The sequence below is a fragment of the Diaporthe amygdali genome (assembly GCF_026229845.1).
Source record: "Diaporthe amygdali strain CAA958 chromosome Unknown NODE_21_length_814164_cov_65_183785, whole genome shotgun sequence".
Classification (NCBI taxonomy): domain Eukaryota; kingdom Fungi; phylum Ascomycota; class Sordariomycetes; order Diaporthales; family Diaporthaceae; genus Diaporthe; species Diaporthe amygdali.
In genome coordinates this window covers 322,435-334,738 of record NW_026517041.1, presented here as the reverse complement: position 1 = coordinate 334,738, position 12,304 = coordinate 322,435, and the positions used below count along the sequence as shown (strand labels likewise).

The 12,304-nt window shown below is 51.1% G+C and overlaps 3 protein-coding genes across 3 annotated transcripts; all 3 read right to left on the bottom strand.

Moving 5' to 3' along the window:
* Positions 1-864: 864 nt before the first annotated feature.
* On the bottom strand, positions 865-1,272 carry J7T55_001497 (uncharacterized protein; the record flags this gene model as incomplete). The annotated part of the gene is made up of 1 exon (XM_053145598.1): positions 865-1,272. One exon carries the CDS (start codon positions 1,270-1,272, stop codon positions 865-867), a length of 408 nt encoding a protein of 135 aa, XP_052991758.1.
* Positions 1,273-3,746: 2,474 nt separating this feature from the next.
* Positions 3,747-4,418, bottom strand: J7T55_001496 (gcn5-related n-acetyltransferase; the record flags this gene model as incomplete). Its single annotated transcript, XM_053145597.1, has 1 exon — positions 3,747-4,418. The coding sequence occupies one exon, from the start codon at positions 4,416-4,418 to the stop codon at positions 3,747-3,749; it is 672 nt and encodes a 223-aa protein (XP_052991757.1).
* A 125-nt stretch (positions 4,419-4,543) lies between these two features.
* Positions 4,544-12,257, bottom strand: J7T55_001495 (uncharacterized protein; the record flags this gene model as incomplete). Its single annotated transcript, XM_053145596.1, has 6 exons — positions 4,544-4,588; positions 5,102-7,282; positions 7,400-7,606; positions 7,710-11,483; positions 11,553-11,806; positions 11,993-12,257. 6 exons carry the CDS (start codon positions 12,255-12,257, stop codon positions 4,544-4,546), a joined length of 6,726 nt encoding a protein of 2,241 aa, XP_052991756.1.
* Positions 12,258-12,304: the final 47 nt, after the last annotated feature.

Below are 12,304 nucleotides of genomic sequence, written 5' to 3'. Positions count from 1 at the left end.
AATACTGATTTCGGCATATGTTGTAATTTTCCTACGCCCGGTCTCTGCCTTGTGGCAAGTCCCATGAAACGCATTTCTTTCTCTGCATGAGTACTATAGCGCTTTATGGGCCCTTTGTAAAGCCAAGCACAGACGATAAATGCAAATAATACTTCACCTGAAAGTGTTAAGAGGTCCAGAACTCTGTTTTTTTTTTGCTGGGATGTCCCCAAACGCTTTTTACGTGTCCTGCCACTTCAGACTGATGTTAGACGCGGCCTCAATGACCTTTGCAGTCGAGCTCACTGAGTGCAATGCCGACAGCCGGGCACTCTGTCACCATTTGACTCGCCAACGTACATAAGGTTGAACCCCTTGATAAGAGTGGGTGTGATATATCTGCATGTTTGGGGGCCCGTGAGCCAGCCTGAGTAAGGTGCTTTTAAGCTTAGATCGAACAATGTGGCTGGGTCTCGAACCAGATGCTGCAGTCATTCTCTTAGTCTGAGAGCATAATGTCTTTGGAGAAGACGGTGAGCATTCTTGCGCCATGGTCGATAATTGACGTAGTATTCCTTGACGCTGGGGGTTTGCTCGACCACCGAACGTGGTCCCCCCCCGCCTGCACCGGAGAAACGTGAGAGTAGAGATACACTTTACTATATTTGCGGGATCCCGATCATGCCAAGCAACCCAAGCCGCAGGTACAGAGAGAGCTTATGATACAGGCCTCAAGCCCAATACAGCGGTCCTAATTAAATGATACGTATGTAGACTACAGTCGATATTTGCTCAGGTTCGAATCCCAGACTTTTTCTGCTGCTAAATTTCATGTGCTCCAAGTACGGCAAACTGGTCTTCAGAATTTCTAATAGCTTCGCATACTCATGTCCTTCTATTCCAAGCCTCAACCTCCAGCTCAATCTTCATTTCCGGAAACGCCAGCCTGGGGACCGCCACAGCAGTCCAGATCGGCCGATGTCCCGGTATGCGCTTCTTCAGCTTGGCGACGACGTAGTTGTACGAGGAGTCCATGCCGACGTGATATGAGCGAACAGCGTAGACGTCTTCCCATCCTCGGAGGCCGGCTGCCTGGAGAACACGGTCGACGTTGTCAAAGGCGAGGTTGACTTGGCCGCGGATATCATAGGGGTCGAGCTCGCCGCCGTGCGTCCACCCGCCCTGGCCGGAGCACTTGACCGTGTCACCGAGGATGACTGCTTGAGAAAAATGGCAGATGTCGCTGAGCTTCTGACCGGCTCCTCGGTCGTTGCAGTACTGGAGGGAGGACATTGTCGGCTATGGCCCCCTGTGGATAAGTAAATCCGGGGCGTAAGAGTGATGTCGTGAGTTTAAAATGCGCCAAGGATTCTTCTGCCTTGGCGTGGAGCGGGAAGATCTCGATCAATATGGAGGTTATAATTGAATACTCTTATAAGTGGTCGACTATGTGATAACTTGTAGATGAGTATGAACATGACGACGCTCGCAGAGACGAGAATCTGAGGTCCTTTATATCTTCGCTTGGAGGGTCCCATCTGGCCCACCTGTAGACAGACCTCGATTCTCAAACGCTTAATACCCGAAAAGTGCCAAAGCTGAATATCACCGACATGATATCGCAGTCAATCTGACCCAAGCAACCCGACCGAAGATAAGCCTGCGGTCAGACACCAGGGGTACAGAAGCGAGAAAGCACGACAGAACCTGTGGGGACAACACAACTGAACTTGTGACGAGAAGCACGGAGCTGCGCTGAATAGTGAGCTCCGCACCCCGAGGGCATATTTTATAGTTTACAACACATGAGTGGTACTGACTCGACGTGACGAGAACAGGGAAATAAAAACCATAATCGCAAGCATTCACATAAGCATCCACAGACACCACAACTATTTAAGGAGCCTATCCCTGAGCAAAGCTTTCTCTAACTTGACCTTGTTCTTTAAGTCATCTCGCTGTGGGTTAGCAGCTCGAACAACCGTTCTATCGGCCTAATATATATGGTTTCATTGGAAGAGGATAAGGTCTGCTATAAAATAATAACCCGTTCTCAGACTCCTGTATCCGTATTCCATCATGGTATTACAGTGATCTTGCTTCCCCTCCCGCTACAATGGCACCTGAACCTGAAAAGTTCCAAACCTGCTCGCATATTCATTGCTTAGTCCATTGCCGCTGCAGTTGTGGGGTCTGCTCTGGCCGAGGAATCCACCTGCTGCTCAGTGTAATGCAGCAGGTATACCTGGCTACGACAGCTTGTTGTATACAAGTCAAGTATGATATCGTAAATGATATGCAAGAGCAGTCCAGGAAGACATACGCAGGCTTAGATCGTATGGGTGCTCAGAAATCCTAAGGAAGGTCTTGATGCTAATAATTTACAAACTGGTACACTCGAGCCTTTCAGCTGCACGATTTCTTGGGGAAGTCATTGATCACAGGTGACAGGTTCACGTCTTTCAGTGCCATATACAGGCATCCGTGACATAAGAGGCCAGCGACCTTTGAAGACAGATAGCTAGATTGGGGCTCTTAGCGAGAGAAATGGGACGTGAAACCTTACTATCCATGAGAGATTCTCAACCATTGATTCAAAACCTCGTGATTCAACGTAGGGACCGATATTGGCACCAAAAGTGAGTCAATGAATGTACTTCAAGGTATCCAAGCTCATACCACACAGAATAAGACCTGCTTTTCTACTATACTCAGGGGTTAGACCTAGGAATCAATAGCTAGTCCCTTGTCAATGCCAGCGGGTCTGTTCAATGTTGTTCTGAGCCCCGCCACACCCATGAGAATCATCCAGTACCTTCCATTTCTCATGTCTCCGCGAGGTCCCATTGCATCCCCTGGATTCCTCACGGACATGAAGAGCCTTGCGATACACATCTCATGCCCGAGCGTAGAGCACTGCAGCATTTGCTTAAGCTTTTGTGACAGCGATCATGTGTCTCGCAAGCCTGCATGCGGAGCACGTAGCCTCCTTGAACAGGCAGTGGCCAACCTCCTTTCTACACCAAATGCTGAGTTCACTTACGCCCAAATTGTTGATGGAATGCCAGTAAACGACATCTATACAAAGGAGCACGGGTCCCGTGAGGGATTCCCGGTCCTGAATCATGAAAACTAATGCACTGGCATTATAGACAAGGCCCGAGCTTTTCGTACGCAATTGAATATCGTTTCCTTCAAATTTGATCCCAAGGTCATTACAACCTGGCAGCATAGTATCTAGCATCTGAGATGGCTAGTACTCATGTTATAGATCATACAGGCCTATCAAAACACATCTCCAGGCTCTGTTGCGTAAAGCTTCGTCTCCTAGAGCTGGTTGTGGCTGCCTGTCATGATATCGCTGTCTTTCTCTAGTGTCTGGACGATAGTGCTCATAAGCGCGCCGAGTGGGAGACCTGGCTCACGAGAAATCTTGGATCGCTTTCGGAAAAAGAGTATCAGCGCGGGTACACTACATACAGACCGCACGTGAAGCATCCCAGAGTGTTGCATTTACAGAAGACGACTTGAACATGCGCCTCCAGGATTCCAAGCAGCCCGATTGGACATTGGTCATAAAGCATTAGAGTAATTTTCTGAAATACTTTGTTGGCTTTTCTTCGTTCCTCGCTTTGGTAGGCTCCAAGAATAATGTCTCATATGGTTGATTGCAAGTTTCGCTCCATGTCCCAGCGCAAAACAAGGCCGACGTCTCCTTGGCCGCGAGCATGCATCGACCACTAATTCCAATCATAATCTCCAAACATTCACAATGGCCATTTATCTTTACTTTTCAACTCCTCCCTCAAGCTATCCCAGGTTGCCTTGTCCAGGTCGTAGTTGATCGCTTTCGACGCGAAGCAGAAAGCTGCGTCCTCCAATGGTTCGCTATCATCGCCTGCAACCCCTTTGATTCCCAAACTGCCCACCAGTGCCTTCAATGGCTCATTCGATTTCTGCGTATCAAGGTGTGCATACGCACATCCTAACTCGCTAAAGCCGTACTCCAGAACAGCACAGACTGCCTCCTTCGCGTAACCCTGCCGCTGGTGTTGATGATCAATGCTAATACCAACATCAGCTACCAAAACTGTGCCTTCCTCGCTCCCTTTCGTGATCTCCCAGATTGGCTTGTTGCCCAAGGGCTCTGTCCGCGGCAGGTTATTGAAGCCGCCGAAGCCGATGACTTGGTTCGTCTCGCGCAGCACAATGACCATAAAAGCGCTCTTGCCCTCTGCCGTAGCATTGGCCCATTTGTCGATCCGCGGGAGAAGCTTTTCGAGGGTGAGATCTGTCTCCGCTGGCCAAGGAAAATTGGCTGGATTGCTGAAGTAGGCTACGAGGCCCTCACCATCTGACGGGATGGCGGTGCGGACCGTCAGGCGGGGGCTTGTGATTGAGAGGCCGGAGGCCGCTGAAGCGGGGGTGGTAGAGGGCATGATAGCAAGTGGTGAGACCGTTAACCAAGTGCTATGCACGATGTTCGACCACGGTCACAAAGCTCTTTTATAGAGCTAAATGAAGTAAACGAAAAGCAACAGACCGCTCGTAGGAAGCAGATGAGTCAGAGCTGGGGTGGAACACGGTAAGCTAGTGTAACCCAGCGGAACTGTGGTCATACATTAGCCTCAAATCCTTCGAGTCCTCGGACGTGGCTTTTGAAAATTCCAGGCCCACCGTTGCACAGAGACGGCGGAGATAAAGGCAACCACGCAGCTAAGGCACAAGGATCTGCAGTCTGATTAACCTATATTGTGATTACTAACAAGTGCAGCAGGTAAATGAACACAAACGCTGTACTTTGTGAAAGAGTACACGAACATCAACACCGCGGTGTAATCTGAAGATGTGAGTTAAGCATGAACTATTTCAATTGGGTAGTAGATCCACCCCCCTTAGAGTCCACAATCCATGTCAAGAATGATCTTCCTTTTCCAAGCACACCAATAAAGACGACTTAAGTAACCAAACTGATGTGCACTCCAAGCACATCTAACCTAGAGAGACTGCTCGGCGAATGAAGGCAGCCAACTCAGACGCATACGGATTTCGCTATAAAGTTTCAATTAGCAAATTGATTCCACCCGGACCGAAAAGTACAAGTGTGAGCGACGAAGCTTACCGTCAAGGAGAAATGATGGGCCCCGTGGAGCCGTTGGCATAGGACGGCGGCCTCATCAACTCCAGGCAACAATTTCTCCCAACCTGCCGTCGAGAAATCTTTTCTCTGTATCGTCAGAAATTTCATGCCCTCGGTGTCATCCGGATGCGGCTCAAGCGGTTTATCAGCGCCGACAACACTCTCGCCGGCCCATATACATGCCACGGTCTTGAGCTTGGCACACTGCGCTCGCGTCAGCGGCTCGGCAACGTAGTTCCTCAAGATTGCGATGGTCCCGTTGAAGTGTGGGATCAGCCACTCGGGGGCTTTACGAGCTCGAGCGCCAGACCAACCACCGAACACGCCCTTCTGCTCGCAATACTTATAGAAATGATCTGGCAGCGGATCCATGCCTCTGATTGGTGGCGGTGCGTCGATCAGCACGAGGCCAGCCATGTTTCCTAAGTTCTTCTGGCTGCACGCAGCGGACTCTTCCTCTGCTTGGAGTAGTCGCTGTGCGGCGCGGTAGGCAAGTGTGCCTCCAGCAGACCATCCGCCAATATAGTACGTCCGCTTTACTGTACTACCCTCGTTGGTCTGTAGACTGAGACGGCGACGTAGTTCAGGAAGATAGCCGTGATCGATGAGGGCATCCAGATGACATGAGAACATCATCTCTTCTTTCTTGAGGAAGGGACAGTTGAAAGCAATGATGCAGAGATCGCCCGTTGAGGATACAGGCGGTATGGACGCGTATGAAGTAGCTGAACCAGACCCATCCGGAAATAGGAAGAGTGTTGCTCTTGCCCTCTTGGGAGAACCCTGAAGTATGACCGAAGTAGCCTGAGGCACCCGGGTGTCGCTGACAGTTGTGGTTGATGTCGTCGAGGAGACGTCTGTGAATACACTGTCTTGGGAGCTGAGAGCGGATGTTGATGTACTTGCCCTTCTTCTCGGGCTAAGGACGCTTCGGGCAATGTGATTTGGCCGTTTTCCAATGACAGAAGCTTTGAGGCTTGCGACCGTAGGGTAGGTAGTGAACAATGAGTTCAGATCAACGTGACTCAGTTCATCTCCTAGCTCTTCCCGAAGTCGGCTTGTGATTTCCAGGGAAAGTAAAGAGTCAAGGCCCACATCTGCTAGTGCCAAGTTGTCGTCGTCCAGGTCCGCCAGCTCGCAGCCACTTTCTTCCGAGATGATTTGCATTGTTTGTCTCACGATGTCATAATCGCCGTCGTGGCTGATATGTCCTCTAGCATTAAAATTACTGTCTTCGTGTAATGCCTCGGCCGTTAGAGGTGTTTTGGGCAGAGCAGGAGAAAGAGGAATATTGACGTGGAAGTGGAGGTGTTGTGAGTCGCGGTCGAGACCCGGGGTACTGATAGAACTGGTGTGGGAGCTTCGCGGCGCCTGTGAGAATCCGCGAACAGGAGAACCCAAGGTTGGGACCATAGGAGGGCATTCTTGACGCGCAAGTTTCGTAGATGCCTCGCGTCGGCGATCAGCTTGGCTCAGTTGATCCTGACCCGGCTGCAGTTTGGCATTCTTGTAGGCGCCACCGCCTTCAGCCCGCAGCACTATGCTCAATGCGCGGCGTGGAAGACGTTGCACCGAGTACCTCTCGAACAAGGCCACGACCCTCTCAGGACGTTCCCCGTCGCCCATATCGAGAACCACGATGTCACCATACCAAATTTGCCCCTGACCCTCAGCCATGTGCACATATACTGTGTACACCTTGGTTAGTTCTAGAGGCTCGAAAAGGTAGCATGATCCCCATCCGTGGTTGATGTAAACTTCCTTATCCAAATCAGTGCCGTCTGCTCCATTCAAGGCAAATCCAGCCGGCTGTGTGAGCGCATCGACCACTCCAGGGTGAGTGTGGAAGGTGCCGATGTGTTTCCCGTCTTGGGCCAGAAGCTGACCGAAGCTGACCTGAGCGGTCGCCTCGTGCGTCTGGCTGTCTATCACAATGTCATCAACCAGCTTGTGGTCCGGGTGAAATTCAGCCAAGGAACGAAGCGTGCGATACATCATGTTTCGTGTGAAGCGAACAGTGCGCTGAGTCGTGATGCCTTGCCGCAAGGCCCGGACAAGTTTGGTGTAGGAACTAGCCATGTCGAATTGCTCAATTTGCTCGATTATTTCTGTGTCACTGAAGCATATTGTACATTGGGCGTGTTGCTGTGGCTTGTTTCGACGCTGAAAAAAAGTGAGAGCCGATTGTTAGAATCTCGAGCATACAATAGCAGGTGGAGACTGAAGAATGAAAGGAAGAAAAACTGGAGCCAAGCATGGGTTACTCCAGCATGTACTTACATCAAGTGTACTGAATTTGCAAATAGCTGAATTAGAAGCCCAATTGGCCTCAACACAAGCTTGCAGCCTTTGTGGTCCAGACGGTTGGGCGATCAAAGCCTTCGTGACGGCCATGTCTCTGACGCTGATCAGTCGCTCCAAGTTTCCGTTACGATATCGCTGTTGAATATATTTCCCCAGCGAAAGAGCAATATCGGCGTAAACGGACTAGGTATAGAAAATACATTGTCAGCCATTGTAATATCGAGACCAATTTCTTCGGTATCATGTTCATCAGTTCGAGGGATTTTCCATTTTCATGATCACGTACCGGCGTGCAGAGTGGAACGCCGTCCACAACATGCCCCTGGACGATTCCATGAAGGTCATCCCGGGAAATGTCAGCCTCAACAACCAGGCGCAAGTCCTCACCTCCCTCTTCCACGAATTCAGTCTCCTCGATGATTCTGTGTATGGTCGTGCTCTCGAGCTTGGGGGCCACCATGACCTTCGATGCAGCACCTTTCGAGAGCGCCCAATCGTTGATATATGGTATCCAGTACTCCTTGAGACTCCAGCTGTATGCTGGAAGTGAGCTAATGACCCTCCGACCTTTCGGTGGAAGGTCGAGGTAGTATTGGTCCCAGCGAATCCTGGCTCCCAGACAGTACAGCACCCGTACCATTTCCGTCAGGTGTGTCCACATATTTTGCTTGGGCGTATCTGAAGCTAGGTTGCCCCTCATCGCGTTAGGGGAAATGCGTTCGCCATCCGCAGTGCCAAATTTGATTCCTTCCGTCATTGAGCCGCAAAGTATAGGCACTTCTGGTCCCACTTGTTGTATGATGGAATGGTCTGGGATGAGGTTGATGGCCTTCCGACAAGCCGAGATGAGAGCTTCTTTCAGCGCTCTCACAGTAGTCAGCTTGCTATCGAAGTACTTTGACTTGAAAATGGCCAAGAGGCGACGAGCCAAGAGCAATTCATCGCTTTCACCAATTTCGGCGACACTTTCGAAGCTCGCGTTCGAGGACGTTATGTCCGGACAAGTCATCTCGTCGTTCGCGTCGTCCCTGAGCAACCTCAAGACGGAAATCCGCGCCTTATGATAGGTTGCAACATTTGCAATTCTCTCAAACTCGGCAGATTCATTGTCCCAATCTAGTTCGCACTCCAATTGCCCCTCTGTCCGACGCGGCTGCGTCAGCCCGAGTTGAATAGAGGTGCCAGCCAAGTAGATTGCATCGACGTCAGAAAGCACTCCTGCTGCGTTTAAAGCTGAGTAGATGCTCATGCCACCTCCGCTGATGACGGCGATTGGATTCATGCCCCATGATCGCCATAATCTGGCTAGGACCATCTGTGTGCACATATTGGCAAGCTGCTCCCCTATTTGACGCGTTTTCGTGCCTTTCACAGACCGCTGAGCCTGGATATGCTGGTGTGGTTCATCAATCTCTTTCAAACGCAGGAAGTCCATGACACACGGAAAACCTAGACGTCGCATCTGCGTGTGTACATTGGCAAAGGGCCCCGCTGTTTGATGCGTGTTTGTGCTACCGCAAGGGTGTTGAGACTGGATGTGCTGACATGGCTCATCGCCATCTTCCAAACCCAAGACATCCATGATCGAGGGAAAACCGAGAAGCCGCACGATCTGATTGACACGATGTATGTCACGTCTGACGGTTGAAAAGTTTTGGTAGAGTTGACTGAAGTAGTCCATAGATAACGAGGATGCGGAGTTGCACGTCAATGAATCAGTAAACGCAAACACGAGTGGGCAGGCCTTCTTTGTTTGATCAACATGGGCGACTCGAAGCGACCTGATGTCAGTCGTGGCAATCTTGTGTTCCATTCGTGATCGCTGCATTTCGGCCTCAATCTGAGCACAGGCGTCTTCATAGGATGAAGCCACGAGCATGGTTCGATGCGAGTAGTGCACGCGCCGTGCTGTGGTCGTGTACGAGAGCTGCGCTAGAGAGAACTGATTGCGGTTTGTCTCCTTCTTGAGCCATCCGTACAGATTGGTCATGTTGCATTGAAGAGAGATCTTGCTCTTAGCGGAGATGGCTATAACGTAGGATATGGCTGGATCGATTTCTGGCGGCTGGTGTACCATCTCCGAAGGTTCGTGTCGGTCTGGATCATGTACCGGCTCTTGCAGCAATAACGCTGAAGTCGCACGTGCTACTGACCCAACCTCGTGCACAAGAACACGACGTGGCTCAATTCGAGACTCGATCCTTGCGTCTTTCCGCCACTCTATGGTCTTTCCTGTATGGATGTGGGTATTGTATTTTCGCGCCAGCTCAGCCGGAAAGTCGGAGTTGATTCGCTTGCGTATTCCAATGTGTGGCGGTATGCTGTTCTCCCTGAACATCAACAGCATTTTGATTATACTGCTGAGTCCCAAAGCCGCTTCACCGTGGCCAATATTCGCCATTGCACTTCCAAGGTACAAGGGCATGGCTCTACTCATGCCGGAAATGCCTGATACAGGAATCGGCGCAAGAATGTCCAGTATACTGCCGATCTCACTGGCACCCTCCTCCCTCGTGCTGCACCCGCCAATTTCGACGTATCCTATAGATGAAGGCTCTATATTCGAGTTGTTGAGCACAGTGGTGAACAGATTCTTGTGGGTGATGCTGGGTTCCGGGTGGGCGTCACCGCGCGACGATGCGCAATCATAGCTGGAAGCGGCTCCAGCGATAACACCCAAAATGGGATCATGTTCTGCCAGGGCATCGTCTAGTCTCTTGAGCACCAGGGACACAACGCCCTCACCGCGGCAGAAGCCGTCAGAAGTGTCGTCAAAGACCTTGCAGTTGCCGCTATGAGATAGCAGTCCTCCTCGGTCCAAGCCCGCGTGAATATCAGGGTTCGTCATTACATTGGCGGCCCCGACAATACACATGTCGGTCTCATGGCCGCACAGCGAGAGAAAGGCTGTGTGGACAGGCGCCAGACTGTTGGCAGACGATGTATCGATAGTGTGACTAGGCCCGCTGAGCTTGAATGCCTCGCTGATGCGCCCTGAGACAAAGGCCCGGTTGCTGCCGCGCATGAAATGCGAGTCGATTTTCTGGGCGGCATTGCATTCCCGCCAATCGTTACCCGACACGCCATAATACACTCCTACACGGTCCCGCCGAGTGGAAGGCGTCGCGTCAGTATCGTCAAGAGCATCTGCCCAGACTACTCCAGCCTGCTCGATTGCCTCGTAAGTTGTCATGAGAGCCAGCCGCTGCGCAGGGTCCATGCGGGTTGCTTCTTCGGCCGACATGTTGAAGAAGTCTGCGTCAAAAACATCCGGATCGTCTAGCCAACAACCGAAGGGAACTCTACTTGAGTTTGTCTTCCGTCCTGATGGATCGACATGAGTCTTGAGGTTCCAACGTAATGGTGGAATTTCTTTGCAGACATCCAGCCCAAAGTAGAAAATGTTCCAGAGGGCATCTACATCTGCAGCACCAGGAAATCGACCAGCCATACCGATGATGGCAATGCTGTCGGCCTTTGGGAGCGGCCTCGGCCTCGGCAGCGTTATTTGGCCTATGTCATTATATGCGGTACTTGACAGGGAGACTGACGGCTCCAGCTGATGGAGCCCAGTGTAGATGAGCCGATCAACAGACGTCGCAAACGGAATTATGCGCAGTTCCGCAATGCCACCAATGTTTTCCACTCTTGTGTGCAATCTCGCGAGCACAGGGTCCCAGCAAATGGGCTGCAACAAAATCTGCTCCACTGCAGACTTTAACATAGTCGTGAAATTATTGTTGTGATTGGTGACCTCTTTTATGTCTCCGGTTGTGCTGGAAATCACTGGGATGTGAAGTCTTGATCCCTCCCCAGCCGAGGGACTACTCCGGCAAAGTGAGCTGTGGGTAAGCCGTACGAGCTCTTCGACATCACTGCGGCTGTATAGATGTGGTGCGTGGTAAGGCGCGAAGATCGGTAGAGGACGAGGGCTCCGCAACTTGAGCACCGAGGAGTCTGCCCACGCAGAAAGTCGAGCAAGAGAACTTGGCCGGCCAGTGACAGCGATGATATCACCGGGTGACCGCGCGCTGATCCAAGGTCGCGCCGCAGGCGGCAACTAAGATGAACAATTAGCTTCCGGCAGCATAACGCACACTTCAAGAATGTCGATGCGTGAAATACTTACATTACTCTCCCCCGCAAATCTGTGTACAACGTCCTCTACATTCGAGCCTGCCATCAGGACTGTCCACGACGGGAGCTCCCCGACCTTGTCAGCTTTGTCATCGCTATGACGGTCACGCCCCGAAGCGTCGATGCATTTTGCCATCTTGTCGACAATTATACCGATTTGGAATGATATACGCACAGCCTCCAGAGCTAGTGGAAGAAGTTCCAATGTATTGGAACTGCAACTAATGGCGGCGGCGGCCAGAGCGCCTGTGCAAAGTCCAAGGCAGCAAGAACTCTCCGAGCTCGGGTACGAATGGCCTACTTGTCTGTAATAGAATTAGGGCAAGAATGCCCTTAAAGTCAGTCATTCTCTTGTTCAGTCGTAGGCGAATAGATTTTCAATGGTTTTGAGTCAAGTCACATACTTCATGAATATTCCGAGCTGGTACAAACAAAGAATTGCCATGTCTAGCGGTACACAGTGCCCTCTCTTCCACAGCAGCAAGTCCGCCACGTGCGATAGTAAAGGTGCATGGAGCCTGTACTCGGGCGTGAGCTGGTAAAGGTCATTTCGCAATGTCCTGCATGCGCGTTCGAGAAATTCAACCACAACAGCGTCATTGCTTCCATCGTGTACCAGGTTGCGGAGATCTTTTGTCTGGAGGCTGTATGTCTGGTCTCCAAACACGAATAATTCGAAAGGCTTCTGATCGAGCATGGCGGCGAATGACGGAAAACTGTTGTTTATTTGCGTGATGTATGGGG